Here is a 20,160-nt window from a genome sequence, read left to right as displayed (position 1 = left end):
TCGATATTAACGCACTTTGATAAAAAATTGTTTTTTTCAAAGTGCGTTAGCTTGGTTCCAAATTTTAACGCACTTTGAAAATTTTTTTCAAAGTGCGTAATTTTTCAAAGTGCGTTGTAACAAGGCAGTGATTCCTAATAAGCGAGACAAAATTTTCACGAATTGTGGTTATTCCTCTATATAATCCTAAGGAATACTATAATACGCGAGAATTAAATTTTCGCGAGCACACTGTCTCGCGTATCTACGCGAAAATAAAGTTCACGCTAATAAAAAGTGATTTACAGTATATATAAGCTTGCTATTGGATTGAACCCAATACAATTTAAGTTTCTTGATCTATTAATTGATGCAAGTTAAAATATTTGCCAAATGAATGAATAATACATGTATTTGATCCTTTGTAACGGAAGGGAAAAATTGGAGGCGAGGAGAGTCTATAATTGGAATGCTTTGTGTTTACAGTTACCGAGTGTTCTGCATCATTGGTGATGGAGAGAGTGCAGAAGGGTCAATCTGGGAGGCTATGGCCTTCAGCAGCTACTACAAACTGGACAACCTGGTGGCCATCTTTGATGTGAACCGTCTGGGGCAGAGTGAACCTACGAGTCTCCAGCACGATATGGACGTTTACAGGAAGAGGGCTGAGGCTTTTGGGTAAAATGTCAAACAGTGCCTGTGTACAATATTAACATGCTTATAGCAAAGTGCCATGGGTTGCTATAAACGTATAACATATTACATTTAGCGGTGTATTCTATCAAGCGATTTTGGTGGAAAGCAAGTCCATTAAATCAAATACACAGCTAAATGTCTTGTGTATCATATGTTATATCTAGCACATTCTGATGGCACTAAATCAAATTTACGCAAATGTTTTGAAAAATTAATTTCTGCCAAATATTGTACACGCCAAATACAATAAGTTTACAGATTATAGCTTATAGGTCTCTATTCACCCATTTCTTGACTTTTTTTAGCTGGAACACAAGTGTCGTTGACGGCCATGATGTAGAGGCGCTGTGTAAAGCTTTCCATGACGCCAGCACTGTGAAGGGGAGACCCACCTGTATCCTGGCCAAGACCTTCAAAGGCAAAGGAATCCCAGGTGGGCAAGAGCGTTTTAAAAAGACCATTAATCTGGAAAATATACAATTTTTACTCGTCATAAATGCAAAATTAATACAGTCAAAACTGCCGTAGTGACCCACTGTATTAAGCTACTCACTGTCACATATGACCGTAAAAATTCCCCCCAATGCTTTTCCCTATATATTCTACCTGTATTAGACGACCATCTGACTAACGCGACCAACGACCAGTTTTTGGTTCAAAACAACTAAAGACACGTTTTTATATCATTTAATAATTATATAATGCGAGTTTTACGAATAAAACAACATTTAGAAATGAATATTTTTAGCTCTTCTGAGCCAAAGGCTCAAAGAGCTAATGCTATGGCCATTTGTGCGGTGTGCGTCGTGCGGTTTGCGTTAACTTTTTAGAATATGGGCCATAACTCAAGAACCCCTTGGCCAATCAGTGTCAAATTTGTCACAGGGTATCCTTGGCCCAAGGGCTACCATTTATACTAAAATAAGGGTTGGGACCCTAAAACAAGGGGAGATAATCAGGAAAACAAAACCAAAAGTACTGGTTGCTAAAAAATCTTCTTCTCCAGAACCACCAGGCAGATTTTCACCAAACTTACACACAAGGATCAGGATATGTTGAAGATTAAAAATTGTTCGAGGCATGACCCTGGGGCAAAGGGCGTGGTCTCAAGGTCACTTCAAAGTTGACCTAAATTTACCATTAATAAAAATGTTTATATTTTGCTTACTATAAGGACTAGGATCATCAAATCTTGTAAGTTAATGCATCTTAGGACTTCACATCATGTTAACTCAAAAGTAGGTCACGGTGACCTACTTTTTTAATTTTGCGGGCATTTGTTTTCAAATTGATTTTAAGGCATATTTTGGACAGTTTTAGGCCTATGATCATAAAACTTAGTCAGTTGATGCATCTTGGGTCCTTGAACAACGTCAACTTAAAAGTAGGTCACCGTGACCTACTTTTTGAACTTGATGACTTATCCTTTATAAAACATTTAATCCCATTATTTCAGGCACTGAAAGGGTTAGAATCATCAAACCTTGTAAGTTGCTGCATCTTGGGACCTTAAAACATATTTAAGAAAAAGTAGGTCACTGTGACCTACTTTTTGAATTTGGCAGGCAATTGTTTTCAAATTGTTTAAAAGGCATATTTTGATTACCTTCAGACCTACAATCATCAAACTTGGTCAGGAGATGCATCTTGGAACTCTGAAAAATGTCGACCAAAATGTAGGTCACGGTGACCTACTTTTGACATTTTATGGCTAGTTTTAAGTGTCTTAGGTATTTATTGGCGTGGAATCATCAAACTTTGTGAATTTATGCATTTTGGGTTTTCGGAGAGTGACGACCAAAAATTAGGTCACGGTGACCTACTTTTGACATTTTATGGCTATATTTCAGTATCTTAGGTATTTATTGGCTTAGAATCATCAAACTTTGTGAGTTGATGGATTTTAGGTTTTCGGAGAGTGTCAACCAAAAATTAGGTCACGGTGACCTACTTTTGACATTTTATGGCTATATTTAAGTATCTCGGGTACTTATTGGTTTAGAATCATCATACTTTGTCAGTTGATGCATCTTGGGTTTTCTGAGAATGTCGACCAAAAGTAGGTCATGGTGACCTACTTTTGAATATCTCAGGTATTTATTGGCATAGAATTATCAAACTTGGTCAGCAGATGCATCTTGGGACTTCTAAAAAATGTCAACCAAAATGTAGGTCACGATGACCTACTTTCGACATTTCATGGCTATATTTAAGTATCTCCAGTACTTATTGGCTTAGACTCATCAAACTTTGTCAGTTGATGCATCTTTGGTTTTCCAAGAATGTCGACCAAAAAGTAGGTCACAGTGACCTACTTTTGACATTTTATGGCTATATTTAAGTATCTCCGGTTCTTATTGGTTTAGAATCATCATACTTTGTCAGTTGATGCATCTTGGGTTTTCCGAGAATGTCGACCAAAAAGTAGGTCACAGTGACCTACTTTTGAATATCTCAGGTATTTATTGGCTTAGAATTATCAAACTTAGTCAGCAGATGCATCTTGGGACTCTGAAAAATGTTGACTAAAATGTAGGTCACGATGACCTACTTTCGACATTTTATGGCTATATTTAAGTATCTTAGGTATTTATTGGCTTAGAATAATCAAACTTTGTCAGTTGATGCATTTTGGGTTTTTCAAGAATGTAGACCAAAAAGTAGTCCTAATTTGCTAAGAACCATGAAACTTTATCAGGTGATGCAACTTTGGTCTTAGGATACTTAGGGTTAGAGGCTTCAAATACAAGTGATAGGTTGTACAATTTATCAGAAGAGCGATTCAAGGCCCTTGGGCCTCTTGTTACTTACGCTTTGATATTTATTGAGTAAACATTAAAATCTAAAAACATAAACATCACGTTTTTCTGTCCAGTGATCGAGTGCCATTTTGAAAATAGACGTTCGAGGTCGATCCCGATATCATTTCATGCTATAAGGGCCAAATGGATATTCAGCTATAAAACCTGCCTGTTTAACTTTAATTAATAAGTACATGTGTAACTAAATCCTAGATGTTTATTTAGGTGCATTGTGTCACCAATGGGTATGTATACACATGTTAGCTAGCACCCACACCATGTGATAATTGGTCACAAACAGGCAATACGTTGTATTTCCATTAGTGAACTCTTCAGAATTAGAGGCGCGTTTGGTCGTCTGACTGGGACAGCATTGCGGATAATACAGAACATGCCAGTATCAATCCAATTTAAAATGTTTAGTGCATTTGTTATTCTAACTAAAGAATTGAAGAACTAAAAGACATATTTAAAAGAGCGAAACCCTAATTTTATCGTCCATTAATAAAAATACGACATTTCCGAGGTATGTGTATTGACTTTAAATGTACCATTATGATAAATAGATACATACAATCACAAATATATGTAAATTAATATCCTTGTCATCTCTACTCTTGATTTAAATAAAGTCCACAACAATAAAATATTTCATATGCATTTTGTTAGGTTTTGTTCATCGACATTCAACGTGTTGTTTACATGTTTATGTTAAGTTTGTCCCAGAAATCCCGCAAGATATGTACATTCTCCGAATTTTTCACAAAAGAGCGCACTAAGAACTATAACTCTTCAATAGTGGAAATAGAACGTATTAGACACGGTAGTTCAGTAATGAAAAAAAAATACAGTGAAAACTGTCTAATCCGACACCTGAATAATCCGACACACTGTGAATTACGACGTTAAATTTCTTTCCCATTTTGCTATTTTCCATATTTTTAACACTGTGCAATCCGACGCCCTGTCTATTCCGACAAAAAAATTGTCTCCCAGTGTATGTCGGATTAGACAGGTTTCACTGTAATTAGGTTCTATAAATATTTTAGTCATAAATATTATTTAATTTGATACCAAGTGCATAACGAAAATCATGATACAGTTTTAATTCTAATTTTAATTAAGTTATATATAGGCTATCATGTAAGAAAAAAAAACTATTTTAAGGGGAAAAAAACTTTGCAGCTTTTTTATACTGTATGAAAAAATATTAATATTTTTAAATGTTCACAATATTTCCCAATATTCAAAGGGCATGTGCAGATCAAGCAAATTTTTATTTCTTACTGGGACAGTTGTAAAAACATTTTAGAGTTGAGCAGTATACCTATTAAAAAGTGGAAATAAGTAGAAGGTGTTATAAAATATTCAACATTCAACAGACACGTGTAATATTTTTTAGTATTGTATATTTGAACACTGCAGAAAATAAGCAATCTGTATTAAGAGACCACCGGTCATATGTGACCTTTTTTCCTATCGCCGTTGGAAGGTCTCTTAATACAGGTTTGACTGTATATTAGACCAATCAAGTAAATTCACAAATCTCCCATGTTTTAATTTTTTGCAGAAATGTAATTTTTTCTTTATACATGAAGGTGAATGAATGATCTTTGAGTTCAATGAATTTACTGCTTTGCAGAAAAAAATCCTTAACTTACTCATAAATATCAAAAATGGCCAGTTGCTAAAAGGAAAAATCTAAAGAAACATGTATATAAATTCATATGCAAGAAGTTTCATGGTAGAGGTGTTTGTGGCTTATTTTGTACACTTTAAGAGACATCAGCATTGATGTTTTTAGCTCACCTGAGCTGAAAGCTCAAGTGAGCTTTTCTGATCACATTGTGTCCGGCGTCCGTCTGTCTGTCTGTCTGTCTGTAAACTTTTCACGTTTTCGACTTCTTCTCAAGAACCGCTGGGCCAATTTCAACCAAACTTGCCACAAAGTATCCTTGGGTGAAGGGGATTCAAATTTGTTCAAATGAAGGGCCACGCCCTCATTCAAGGGGAGATAATTAGGAATTATTGAAAATTTGGTGGCATATTTTAAAAATCTTCTTCTCAAGAACCACTGTGCCAGGAAGGATGAAACTTATGGGGAAACATCCTCAGGTAGTGTAGATTCAAGTTTGTTCAAATCATGACCCCCGGGGGTAGGGCGGGGCCAAAATGGCCGACCAAAGTTTTACATAGAAATATATAGGAAAATTCTTTAAAAATCTTCTTCTCAAGAATGACAAAGCCATAATTTATCATATTTGTATGGAAGCATGCTCAGGTAGTGTACATTCAAATTTGTTCAAATCATGACCCCCGGGGTAGGGCGGGGCCAAAATGGCCGACCAAAGTTTTACATAGAAATATATAGGAAAATTCTTTAAAAATCTTCTTCTCAAGAATGACAAAGCCATAATTCATCATATTTATATGGAAGCATATTTAGGTAGTGTAGATTCAAATTTGTTCAAATCATGACCCCCGGGGGTAGGGCGGGGTCAAAATGGCCGACCAAAGTTTTACATAGAAATATATAGGAAAATTCTTTAAAAATCTTCTTCTCAAGAATGACAAAGCCATAATTCATCATATTTATATGGAAGCATGCTCAGGTAGTGTAGATTCAAATTTGTTAAAATCATGACCCCCGGGGGAAGTGTGGGGCCAAAATGGCCGACCAAATTTTTACATAGAAATATATAGGAAATTCTTTAAAAATCTTCTTCTCAAGAATGTCAAAGCCATAATTCATCATATTTATATGGAAGCATGCTCAGGTAGTGTAGGTTCAAGTTTGTTCAAATCATGACCCCCAGGGGTAGGGCGGGGCCAAAATGGCCGACCAAAGTTTTACATAGAAATATGTAGGAAAATTCTTTAAAATTCTTCATTTCAAGAATGAGAAAGCCATAATTCATCATATTTATATGGAAGCATGTTTAGGTAGTGTAGATTCAAGTTTGTTCAAATCATGACCCCCGGGGGTAGGGCGGGGCCAAAATGGCCGACCAAATTTTTACATAGAAATATATAGGAAAATTCTTTAAAAATCTTCTTCCCAAGAATGACAAAGCCATTATTCATCATATTTATATGGAAGCATGCTCAGGTAGTGTAGATTCAAATTTGTTCAAATCATGACCCCCAGGGGAAGGGTGGGGCCAAAATTGCTGACCAAATTTTTACATAGAAATATATAGGAAATTCTTTAAAAATCTTCTTCCCAAGAATGACAAAGCCATAATTCATCATATTTATATGGAAGCATGTTTAGGTAGTGTAGATTCAAGTTTGTTCAAATCATGACCCCCGGGGGTAGGGCGGGGCCAAAATGGCCGACCAAAGTTTTACATAGAAACATATAGGAAAATTCTTTAAACATCTTCTCAAGAATGAGAAAGCCATAATTCATCATATTTATATGGAAGCATGCTCAAGTAGTGTAGATTCAAATTTGTTCAAATCGTGACCCCCAGGGGTAGGGCTTGGCCAAAATGGCCGACTTGAGTTTTTAAAGATTATATAGGAACATTCTTTAAAAATCATTTACTAACAAATAGCAAATCCATGATTGGTCATGGGACTACTTTTGGATTTAAACTTTACAATAAAAAGCCATTTTCTACTTTTTCCTACCCTTAGTGCTCAGGTGAGCGATGTGGCCCATGGGCCACTTGTTTAAGTTTTTTTTATACATTATTAAGTATAACATTTTACAGGCATTGAGGACCAAGAGAACTGGCATGGTAAACCCTTATCTGCCAAATCAGAGGCTGCCATTCAGGCCATAATGGAGAACATTGCAAACAAAGGACCCCATGGGCTGACCCCCAAACCCCCCAGTAACCTCGCTAAACCGGTCAATATCTCTAACATCAAGCTGTCCGAACCCCCCACGTACGACAAAGGAGCTACGGTAAGTACTGTAAAATCACACATTTTCGTTGGGGTAAATTTTCATGATTTGAGGAAACACTCTTGGTTTGTGGGGATTTTTTTTATGGATGAAGAATTGTTGAGTAGTTATGTATATAACATTTTACATTCATGGTGGACATGAATTCGTTGTCTTTTCATACTTCGAAAACAATGAAAATTAAACCTCCATGAAAATTTGTAATTTCACAGTATTCTTATCATATCCAGCAGTACCTGGTATTTCACAAACTAAACAGTGATATTGTAAGCAAACATTCTCTACATCAGAAAAATATTTTGCTTGAAAGTGACTCACTTATTTGATAAGGAGAGAATGAAAAACTTTCCATGTTTCCTTGTATGACATATGATTACACCTTTTTTCATTTCATGAATAGGTTGCAACAAGAGCTGCTTATGGAACTGGTCTTGTAAAGCTGGGCAAAAATAATGACAGAGTGATTGCCATGGACGGAGACACAAAAAATTCTACATTTGCCATCAAATTGAAGGTTAGTCCATCTATGAAAACATATTGAACATATATGACATGGAATTGAAACATAATCAAACCATGTATTCTTTTAAAACCAATTGCAAACCTGTATCGTTTTATGAGTTGTGGAAATAAGTGTTTCAAAGTTTATTGTGAGGACTTGAAAATGCTTGTTGAAAATTTTTGCATATTTTGCAATAAAGTTTAAAAACAAAATAATCACAACACAAACAGTTAAAACATTATACCATACTAATCAACAAACTAGCAGATTTTGTTTATCCTTTAACTTCCCAAAAATAACCCCCATGCAGATGCTTAGTTTTAAAAAAAATTGCTAAATTTTAATCTGTTAAAATATACTGTATACAGGGTTATTTTCGCCCTTTTGCTCTTGCGAACTATTTTGCCCCGTTTTAAATTCGCCCAGTCATAGTTTTGTTTAAGAAATTATGCTGTGTAATTTGAATTCGCACCATTTTAAATTCGCCCAATCAGGAAGAGGGCAAAAGGGGCGAAAATAAAACGGGGGCGAAAATTTCCCTGTATACAGTACACATTTGCAATTTATTTGTCAGATCTTGAACAGAGTGATTTCCCCTTATTTTTGTCTCTCTCTCTCTAGGAGGCTTTCCCAGACCGGTTTATCGAGTGCTTCATCGCGGAGCAGAACCTGGTTGGAGTGGGAATCGGTTGTGGCACCAGAGGGAGAACTGTACCCTTCATCTCCACGTTCGCCTGTTTCCTGACCCGAGCCTTCGACCAGATCAGAATGGGAGCCATCTCTCAGACCAACGCCAACTTTGTGGGCTCTCACTCTGGGGTTTCTATTGGTTAGTGGATTTCCTTCTTTTCAAAATTAAATAGACTCATAAGGTTGAAATTAGTGCATGAAGTTTTTTCTCATTTTGTCCTCACCCATAATTATGTCAACTTTCACTTTGTCCTCACCCAGGAAAAGGTCAACTTTCATTTTGTCCTCAGACACCCATGACAAGGTCAATTTTCATTTTGTCCTCACACATCATAACGTCTACTTTCACTTTGTCCTCACACACAATACGGTCTACTTTCACTTTGTCCCCACACAGGTGAAGATGGTCCCTCCCAGATGGCGCTAGAAGACCTGGCCATGTTCCGTACTATCCCTGGGTCCACCGTCTTCTACCCCAGTGATGCCGTGTCTACAGAGAGGGCCATGGAGCTGGCCGCTAACACCCCAGGGGTCTGTTTCATCAGAACCAGTCGTCCCAACACCCCCATCATCTACAGCGCTGACGATAACCTACAGATAGGAAAAGCTAGGGTAAGTGTACCAATACCCCCATTATCTGCAGTGCTGATGATAATCTCATATTGGAAAAGCTAGAGTAAGTAAACCAGTCCCCCTATAATCTACAGTGCTGAGGATAATCTACAGATTGGAAAAGCTAGAGTAAGTAAACCAGTCCCCCTATAATCTACAGTGCTGAGGATAATCTACAGATTGGAAAAGCTAGAGTAAGTAAACCAGTCCCCCTATAATCTACAGTGCTGAGGATAATCTACAGATTGGAAAAGCTAGAGTAAGTAAACCAGTCCCCCTATAATCTACAGTGCTGAGGATAATCTACAGATTGGAAAAGCTAGAGTAAGTAAACCAGTCCCCCTATAATCTACAGTGCTGAGGATAATCTACAGATTGGAAAAGCTAGAGTAAGTAAACCAGTCCCCCTATAATCTACAGTGCTGAGGATAATCTACAGATTGGAAAAGCTAGAGTAAGTAAACCAGTCCCCCTATAATCTACAGTGCTGAGGATAATCTACAGATTGGAAAAGCTAGAGTAAGTAAACCAGTCCCCCTATAATCTACAGTGCTGAGGATAATCTACAGATTGGAAAAGCTAGAGTAAGTAAACCAGTCCCCCTATAATCTACAGTGCTGAGGATAATCTACAGATTGGAAAAGCTAGAGTAAGTAAACCAGTCCCCCTATAATCTACAGTGCTGAGGATAATCTACAGATTGGAAAAGCTAGAGTAAGTAAACCAGTCCCCCTATAATCTACAGTGCTGAGGATAATCTACAGATTGGAAAAGCTAGAGTAAGTAAACCAGTCCCCCTATAATCTACAGTGCTAAGGATAATCTACAGATTGGAAAAGCTAGAGTAAGTAAACCAGTCCCCCTATAATCTACAGTGCTGAGGATAATCTACAGATTGGAAAAGCTAGAGTAAGTAAACCAGTCCCCCTATAATCTACAGTGCTGAGGATAATCTACAGATTGGAAAAGCTAGAGTAAGTAAACCAGTCCCCCTATAATCTACAGTGCTGAGGATAATCTACAGATTGGAAAAGCTAGAGTAAGTAAACCAGTCCCCCTATAATCTACAGTGCTGAGGATAATCTACAGATTGGAAAAGCTAGAGTAAGTAAACCAGTCCCCCTATAATCTACAGTGCTGAGGATAATCTACAGATTGGAAAAGCTAGAGTAAGTAAACCAGTCCCCCTATAATCTACAGTGCTGAGGATAATCTACAGATTGGAAAAGCTAGAGTAAGTAAACCAGTCCCCCTATAATCTACAGTGCTGAGGATAATCTACAGATTGGAAAAGCTAGAGTAAGTAAACCAGTCCCCCTATAATCTACAGTGCTAAGGATAATCTACAGATTGGAAAAGCTAGAGTAAGTAAACCAGTCCCCCTATAATCTACAGTGCTGAGGATAATCTACAGATTGGAAAAGCTAGAGTAAGTAAACCAGTCCCCCTATAATCTACAGTGCTGAGGATAATCTACAGATTGGAAAAGCTAGAGTAAGTAAACCAGTCCCCCTATAATCTACAGTGCTAAGGATAATCTACAGATTGGAAAAGCTAGAGTAAGTAAACCAGTCCCCCTATAATCTACAGTGCTGAGGATAATCTACAGATTGGAAAAGCTAGAGTAAGTAAACCAGTCCCCCTATAATCTACAGTGCTGAGGATAATCTACAGATTGGAAAAGCTAGAGTAAGTATGCATTTGTTATGGATACAACGATATGAAGTAGATATTTTAAAGGGACATAGAGTCAGACTTGAAGTTAATATTTTCTCAAATTGTATAATATTATGAAATATAAGTTATTACACATAGAAATGTAATAAAAAAAGCTTACTTATCTTGAAATTATTGAAACTAAGATTTTCATGATGCATTGGATTGACACATTCTTGCACTTTTATAAAGTAAACTTTTATTCTTAATACTAAGGAAAGTAGACAAGTAGAAATTTTGTTATGTTATAATGAGAAAGACTAGAATCTAGAAATTCAGATAGAAATGTGAGAAAGCAAAACCAGTTCACCAGTTTTGTCAGTCTGTGCTCAGTGATGTGTACAGAGTTTAACAAATTAAACACCTACATGAAAAATGAACTACAGTATTTTTGTAAACAGGGCACATGCACTAACTCTATTGTAATAATTTATGTTGTTAATGCCATGCCTTTAAAAAATAATTCATTATCCAATCAAATTCTGTTTATAGGTGGTCCGTAGCAGTGACAGTGACAAGGTGACTGTGATTGGATGCTGCGTGACCTTGTTCGAGGCCCTTAAGGCTGCAGACAAACTCGCTGTGGACGGAGTCAACATCCGAGTTATCGACCCCTTCACCATTAAACCAATCGATGCAGAACTGATCCGAAAGAACGCCAAAGAAACTGGAGGAAAGATCATAACTGTGGAGGACCATTACCCTGAGGGTAAGCTGACCGGAATTTATCATCTGTAAAATTTGTTCATTCGTATCTTACAAGCATTGTGAAATATGCTAATGAACTGGTCACAAATATTGTTAATGAAATCTTGTGTTAGTTGTATTGAAAATGCAAAGATAAGCAATATTCTTCCATATATAGATATATCAAAGTGTGTTGGAATTACCACCTGCTTTTTCTCTATATATTTTAACCTCAATATGATCTCAAACTGTTGCATATGCCATATCTCATTTTTTTCTCATCCCTCCTCATTGGGATTATAAGGTTTGACTACTGTATAAGTGGAAATTTTGGCGAGACACAAATTTAGCGATTTCTACCTAAGAACTGGTATTTTTGTCCCCCGCTTGAAAAGTGGGGGATATTAATTTGGGTTTGTCCGTCCGTCCGTCTGTCCGTCCGTCCGTCTTTCTGTCTGTCTGTAACGCTTTCGTTTCCACACGATATCTCGAGAACCCTTTGAGCTTTTGCAATGAAATTTAGCATAGCAACTCCCTATGGACTAAAGAAGACCCCTATTGATTTTGAGGTCAAAAAGTCAAAGGTCAAGGTCATAAATAAGCAAATTCTGTCTGTTAAAACACTTTCGTTTCCACACGATATCTCTAGAACCATTTGAGCTATTGCAATGAAATTTTACATAACAACTCCCTGTGGCCTAAAGAAGACCCCTATTGATTTTGAGGTCAAAAGGTCAAAGTTCAAGGTCGTAAATTTATACATTCTGTCTGTGTGTAACACTATCATTTCCGGGCGATATTTCAAAAAGATTTTGAGCTGATGCAATGTAATTTTATACCCAAACTCCCTAGGACGTCTCTCGCCCCTCTCAAAGTGCCCCGCCCCGTTTGTTTTATTAGTATTTATAGTATTACATGTCGCTATTTTTAGCGCAGGGGCATGAGGAGAGTTATTGCGTATAAAACAGGTTCTCAGCGAACTTTATGTTCTTATTACATCTATTAGAACTGTTTAACCCTTGTCCTGCCGGTCGTCGCATTATCGACGACCCAGATAACACCATCACAGTGCCGGTCGTCGATAAAGTGAGAGCGGCCATGTTTTCCGTTCTGTGCCGGTCGTCACTATATCGACTTTGCACACATGACTTTTTCTTTCGTATTTTAACCAATGAAATAAAGGGAATCCATTCATTTCAAAGTTATATACTAAAAATAGATAGATTTTCCAGTAGTTTAATGATATGATTGGCTCTTGATGGGAAATTCCCTTATGTATTCTTAGAAAAAGAAACACGATGATCGCATGCTTTGGGGAAAGTTTGAAAACAAGATGGAGGTCGCGGAGAAGATGCTCGATTGAAATAAGCTTTTACAGTAATAGCAGGCAGATATAAATGTTTTATTTGGTAAAATATATCTAAATTGAGCTTCCGATGAAGAATTCTAATGATTTGATTCCATGGATATGAATATTACGTTGGAGCAATGACTTTTTCGAGGACGCGTGGATCTAAAAGCATTGATGCGCGTCACCAGTTTCAAAGGTGAAAAAAATCGATACAACTGTGCTCCAATGATCGCACAATGATTGACAACTCAAGTTTAATATTTCTAATACCTGTTTTGAAGACGTTTTGGTTAAAAAAAAACTTTACGGCAGATATATTCAAGAAAGAAATGGAGCCACAAAATCGGATTTCCATGTCCATAAAACGGGTGTCAAAAAAGGACTTGTAGCAGTCATAATTTTATGTTTAAAAAATCTGAAAGTATTGCCAGTAGTTACACAAAGGACTCTTACAATATAATAGTTGTGAAAAGTTAATTTGAAATGAAATTTGACATTAAAATACCAATAATTTCTCATTTAAAATATTTTAAATGTAAAATTTTAGTTTTAAGCTTTTGTAGTTTTTTACTGAGTTGAAATATTAAAAAAATTTCTTCACAATTCTCTTCTTTTGTTTTTTATGGAAAAAAGTTGTGTAGATTGTTATCAGGAAATTCAGTTATAAATTGGTGATAATTAAGATAATCTACTGCATATGCAATTTGAGAGAAATTTATAAATCAGCGTGGCACAGTCAGCGGCTGGAGCTCCTTATCAGCTCGGCACTCAGAGATGCTGTTATCTATAGAATCCCTGGCAGGACAAGGGTTAATAAAGGCTAAATAAATCAAACACCATGGATTGTGTAAAATTTTGAGAATACCGAACATGAAAACATGAATATATACATGTATATGACTTCAGTTCTGCATATACTTCATTCCTTGTAAAGCGACACCGTGGTCTAGTGGTTATGTCTCTCGCTTCAAATGTGAGAGGTCACGGGATCGAATCTCGGTCGGACCGTTCTTTTTTTTTTTTTTTTTTTTAAAATACTTTTTTTTTTACTAAATGATTGTATTCAGCATTTAAATGAAAAATTTATGAGGTTATAAAATCATCATTACAGTGTGAGAAATATTCCATATGAAAAAATCTTCTATACACATAATAAAGAATAAGCAATCAAATCTTTATATGCATATTGACATACATGTATTTTATTGTCCCCCGCTTGAAAAGTGGGGGATATTAATTTGGGTTTGTCCGTCCGTCAGTCCGTCCGTCTTTCTGTCTGTCTGTAACGCTTTCGTTTCCACACGATATCTCGAGAACCCTTTGAGCTTTTGCAATGAAATTTAGCATAGCAACTCCCTGTGGACTAAAGAAGACCCCTATTGATTTTGAGGTCAAAAGGTCAAAGGTCAAGGTCATAAATAAGCAAATTCTGTCTGTTAAAACACTTTCGTTTCCACACGATATCTCGAGAACCATTTGAGCTATTGCAATGAAATTTTATATAACAACTCCCTGTGGCCTAATGAAGACCCCTATTGATTTTGAGGTCAAAAGGTCAAAGTTCAAGGTCGTAAATTTATACATTCTGTCTGTATGTAAAACTATCATTTCCGGGCGATATTTCAAGAAGATTTTGAGCTTATGCAATGTAATTTTATACCCAAACTCCCTAGGACGTCTCTCGCCCCTCTCAAAGTGCCCCGCCCCGTTTGTTTTATTAGTATTTATAGTATTACATGTCGCTATTTTTAGCGCAGGGGCATGAGGAGAGTTATTGCGTATAAAACAGGTTCTCGGCGAACTTTATGTTCTTATTACATCTATTAGAACTGTTTAATAAAGGCTAAATAAATCAAACACCATGGATTGTGTAAAATTTTGAGAATACCGAACATGAAAACATGAATATATACATGTATATGACTTCAGTTCTGCATATACTTCATTCCTTGTAAAGCGACACCGTGGTCTAGTGGTTATGTCTCTCGCTTCAAATGTGAGAGGTCACGGGATCGAATCTCGGTCGGACCGTTCTTTTTTTTTTTCTTTTTTTTTTTAAAATACTTTTTTTTTTTTACTAAATGATAGTATTCAGCATGTGAAATGAAAAATTTATGAGGTTATAAAATCATCATTACAGTGTGAGAAATATTCCATATGAAAAAATCTTCTATACACATAATAAAGAATAAGCAATCAAATCTTTATATGCATATTGACATACATGTATTTTATTGTCCCCCGCTTGAAAAGTGGGGGATATTAATTTGGGTTTGTCCGTCCGTCTGTCCGTCCGTCCGTCCGTCTTTCTGTCTGTCTGTAACGCTTTCGTTTCCACACGATATCTCGAGAACCCTTTGAGCTTTTGCAATGAAATTTAGCATAGCAACTCCCTGTGGACTAAAGAAGACCCCTATTGATTTTGAGGTCAAAAGGTCAAAGGTCAAGGTCATAAATAAGCAAATTCTGTCTGTTAAAACACTTTCGTTTCCACACGATATCTCGAGAACCATTTGAGCTATTGCAATGAAATTTTATATAACAACTCCCTGTGGCCTAATGAAGACCCCTATTGATTTTGAGGTCAAAAGGTCAAAGTTCAAGGTCGTTAATTTATACATTCTGTCTGTATGTAAAACTATCATTTCCGGGCGATATTTCAAGAAGATTTTGAGCTTATGCAATGTAATTTTATACTACCAAAACTCCTAGGACGTCTCTCGCCCCTCTCAAAGTGCCCCGCCCCGTTTGTTTTATTAGTATTTATAGTATTACATGTCGCTATTTTTAGCGCAGGGGCATGAGGAGAGTTATTGCGTAAAAAACAGGTTCTCGGCGGACATTATGTTCTTATTACATCTATTAGAACTGTTTAATAAAGGCTAAATAAATCAAACACCATGGATTGTGTAAAATTTTGAGAATACCGAACATGAAAACATGAATATATACATGTATGTGACTTCAATTCTGCATATACTTCACAGCGCGTAAAGCGATTCCGTGGTCTAGTGGTTATGTCTTTCGCTTCAAATGTGAGAGGTCCCAGGATCGAATCTCGGTCGGACCGTTCTTTTTTTTTTTCTTTTTTTTTTTTAAAATACTTTTTTTTTTTTACTAAATGATAGTATTCAGCATGTGAAATGAAAAATTTATGAGGTTATAAAATCATCATTACAGTGTGATAAATATTCCATATGAAAAAATCTTCTATACACATAATAAAGAATAAGCAATCAAATCTTTATATGCATATTGACATACATGTATTTTATTTGCTTCAGTATACATGTATACATTTAATAATTCTACAAATTCAGTCAGGGGGAGCCGACTTTTTCCCTAAGCGGGGGACACGAATTCTCTGAATTAGCTTGTATTTTTAGCGAGAAGTAATTTTAGCGATTTTAAAATGCTTACTTAAGAAGCTATTACAAATAATACACAATTAATTTTTAGCGATATTCAGTTTTAGCGATGTCAGCACCCTCGCTAATACTGCCAAAATTAAATCCTCGCTAAAATTCTACTTATACGGTATACCTGATAAATAAATTTTTGTTATAAGTAGATACAACCCAGAATTTTTTGTTTGCTTTATTACATACACCTAATCTGTACTCTCCTCTATTTCTAGGAGGTCTCGGGGAGGCAGTCTGCTCAGCCGTGGCGTGTTGTCGCGACATCACCGTCAAGAAGCTCGCTGTTCACGAAGTCCCGAGATCTGGCAAGAGTGCGGAACTCCTGGAGAAATACGGAATCAGCGCAAACTGCATCGTCAAGGCCGTCAACCAAATTCTGTCCCAGTAAAATGGTGCTGTAGTACACAAACTCTCCAAATACAAATGCTAGATAGACCTTTATCAAATTTTGTCACATGTATAATGACTTGTACTAGATTTTTCTTGTATTTATAAGTGTATCTCCATGATTATTAGATAATTTAAATAATGTTGTTTGCCAGATAAGCATTTTCTTGTTAACTGATTTGAGTGAGCTAGTGCTATCTCTGTATCTCAGGACAGTTGTTGATCAACAGATGTAATGTTTGTTTTTTGCAAATGATTTTGTCCAAAAACAAAGAAATAAAAGTTTACACAATCAACATGCTTGAAATGGTTGAAATTTTATGTCCTGATCGATTGTCATTTGTGTCAGGTTTGAAGAGGTTAATGAGGGCTGGATTGAGAAGAGTTTAGGATTTTCTGAGCTACGATGTACCAACAACTCTTGAAACTAATTAGAAACGAGACAAAATTGTTATTTGCAACACATTAGATTTGTAACTACATGTACATGTATATGCCTACATTTTTTGTGTGATTCCTCTTGACTGTTATTCCCAATTCGAGTGATTACACACAAAACACATGTATCTATCTGAAAGAACCAAAGTGTATTTGGGCTATAACTCTCAAATGGAGGAAGCTAGTTAGAGGTTGCTACTTAGAACAAAGAATGCTTGTGACATGACCCAATGTCATTTTGGCAAGTTCAAGGTCACCAGCGAACAAAGCTCAATTTATGTCCAGCCTGCAACTTTCTTGTGGAAAACGCTGGAAGTAACTTTACACAAATTACTTATAGTCTGATAATGTATCATGACCTTCAGCCAAGGTCATTATGGCAAGTTTAAGGTCACTAACTGAAAAAAACTAAAAAAAAAATAAATTCAGTTTATTACTCTCTTACGGATAAGTATTTGAAGTTTAGACTCCAAATGAAGATTGTTTATGAGCTTAAAGTATAGCACTTGTCATAGTGGCAAGTTCAAGGTCACTAGCCTTGACCAAAGTCATTGTGGCAAGTTTAAGGTCACTTGGAAAAATGATCGTAAAATGCCAGCTCCATAATTTTCTCATGGAGAAACACATTGCATAGCCATAATCAACCTATGACAACTTTTGGGCAGAGGATGAGTCATTTAAAATTTTTTAAACACGGTCATTTTGGCAAGTTCAAGGCTTGATATGATACTTTGTTGTAGGGGGTATTTGTGAGCTTAAGTGCTCACAATATATCTGTTTATATTAATGAAGCTTGTCACCTAGAATCTCTGCATGCATAGTGAAGATTTATAGAGGTAAAATGTATTTTACTAGACAGTTTGTGATACATGTATATAAGTAATACCCACACATTTCATTTATTACACTAGGAACCAGAAGTCTCTGTCGAGACTGTAGCTCTACTGGTTTATACTTAAAACAAAGGAAAAGTAGCAGTTGCGACTTTAAACTTTAAAAACAGCAATAAATAGAACAAGAGGACCATGGGCCACATTGCTCACCGGAGAAGCTTTGACCATTCTGTTCTTTACCAGATTTCTCCCTTTTAATACATAATGCATCCCCACCCTACCCACTGATCATATTTAGACATTTTGAAATCTACACTACCCCAGGATCCTTCCATGTGCACATAAGTTTCGGTTTTTTTGGCCCAGTGGTTCTTGAGAAGAAGATTTTCAAAGATTTGTCCTATATATTTCTATGTAAAACTTTGATTCCCCATGGTGGCCCCGTGTCCTTCAACCGGGGATCATGATTTGAACAATTTAGAATCTATACTACCTTGGGATACTTCCACATAAGTTTCAGCTTTTCTGGTTCTTGAGAAGAAGATTTTCAAAGATTTTTCCTATATATTTCTATATAAAACTTTGATTCCCCATTGTGGCCCCGCCCATCCCCAGGGAGTCATGATTTGAACAATTTAGAATCTACACTATACCAGGATGCTACCACATAAGTTTCAGCTTTTCTGGCCCAGTGGTTCTTGAGAAGAAGATTTTCAAAGATTTGTTCTATATATTTCTATGTAAAACTTTGATTCCCCATTGTGGCCCCGCCCTTCCCCTGGTGGTCATGATTTGAACAATTTAGAATCTACACTATACCAGGATGCTTCCACATAAGTTTCAGCGTTTCTGGCCCAGTGATTCTTGAGAAGATTTTTAAAGATTTTTCCTATATATTTCTATGTAAAACTTTGATTTCCCATTGTGCCCCCCCCTTCCCCCGGGGTTCATGATTTGAACAATTTAGAATCTACACTACCCCAGGATGCTTCAACACAAGTTACAGCTTTTGTGGCCCAGTAGTTCTTGAGAAGAAGATTTTCAAAGATTTTTCCTATATATTTCTATGTAAAACTTTGATTCCCCATTGTGGCCCCGCCCTTCCCCTAGGGGTCATGATTTGGACAATTTAGAATCTACACTACCCTAGAATGCTTCCACATAAGTTTCAGCTTTTCTGACCCAGTGGTTCTTGAGAAGAAGATTTTTTAATGACCCCACCCTATTTTTGCTTTTCTTGATTATCTCTCCTTGTGAGGGGACTTGGCCCTTTATTTTCACAATTTAAATTCCCCTTCGCCCAAGGATGCTTTGTACCAAGTTTATTCAAAATTGGCCCAGTGGTTCTTGAGAAGAAGTCTAAAATGTAACAAGAGGCCCATGGGCCACATCGCTCACCTGAGAAGCTTTTACCATTCTGTTCTTTACCAGATTTCCCCCTTGTGATACATAATGCATCCCCACCCTATCCCACTGATCATAATTTAAACATTTTGAAATCTACACTACCCCATGATCCTTCTATGGACACATATGTTTCAGCTTTTCTGGCCCACTGATTCCTGAGAAGAAGATTTTCAAAGATTTTTCCTATATATTTCTATGTAAAACTTTGATTCCCTATAATGGCCCCGCCCTTCCCCTGGGGGTCATGATTCCTACAATTTAGAATCTACACTACCCCAGAATGCTTCCACATAAGCTTCACTTTTTCTGGCCCAGTGGTTCTTGAGAAGAAGATTTTCAAAGATTTTTCCTATATATTTCTATATAAAACTTTGATTCCCCATTGTGGCCCCGCCCTTCCCCCGGGGGTCATGATTTGAACAATTTAGAATCTACATTATACCAGGATGTTTCCACATAAGTTTCAGCTTTTCTGGCCCAGTGGTTCTTGAGAAGAAGATTTTCAAAGATTTTCCCTATATATTTCTATGTAAAACTTTGATTCCCCATTGTGGCCCCGCCCTTCTCCCGGGGGTCATGATGTGAACAATTTAGAATCTACATTATACCAGGATGCTTCCACATAAGTTTCAGCTTTTCTGGCCCAGTGGTTCTTGAGAAGAAGATTTTCAAAGATTTTTCCTATATATTTCTATATAAAACTTTGATTCCCCATTGTGGCCC

General features: G+C 36.6%; 1 protein-coding gene across 1 annotated transcript in view; it reads left to right on the top strand.

Annotated features, from left to right (window-relative positions):
- The window catches only part of LOC134262631 (transketolase-like protein 2), a gene marked incomplete at its 5' end in the record, with an annotated part of 19,050 nt that extends 1,995 nt beyond the window's left edge, over window positions 1-17,055 (top strand). Inside the window, 8 exons of the mRNA XM_062745005.1 lie at window positions 466-657; window positions 981-1,108; window positions 7,196-7,392; window positions 7,793-7,906; window positions 8,516-8,723; window positions 8,982-9,196; window positions 11,405-11,621; window positions 16,588-17,055. Of these exons, the coding sequence (XP_062600989.1) occupies window positions 466-657; window positions 981-1,108; window positions 7,196-7,392; window positions 7,793-7,906; window positions 8,516-8,723; window positions 8,982-9,196; window positions 11,405-11,621; window positions 16,588-16,760 (1,444 nt within the window). The remainder of the gene's footprint in view (window positions 1-465; window positions 658-980; window positions 1,109-7,195; window positions 7,393-7,792; window positions 7,907-8,515; window positions 8,724-8,981; window positions 9,197-11,404; window positions 11,622-16,587) is intronic.
- Window positions 17,056-20,160: the final 3,105 nt, after the last annotated feature.

The sequence above is a fragment of the Saccostrea cucullata genome, unplaced genomic scaffold (assembly GCF_032062105.1).
Source record: "Saccostrea cucullata isolate Sc308-1 unplaced genomic scaffold, CSIRO_AGI_Scuc_v1 ctg831, whole genome shotgun sequence".
Lineage (NCBI taxonomy): Eukaryota > Metazoa > Mollusca > Bivalvia > Ostreida > Ostreidae > Saccostrea > Saccostrea cuccullata.
Note: the sequence above shows the minus strand (reverse complement) of the source record. Positions and strands in the feature narration are given on the sequence as shown.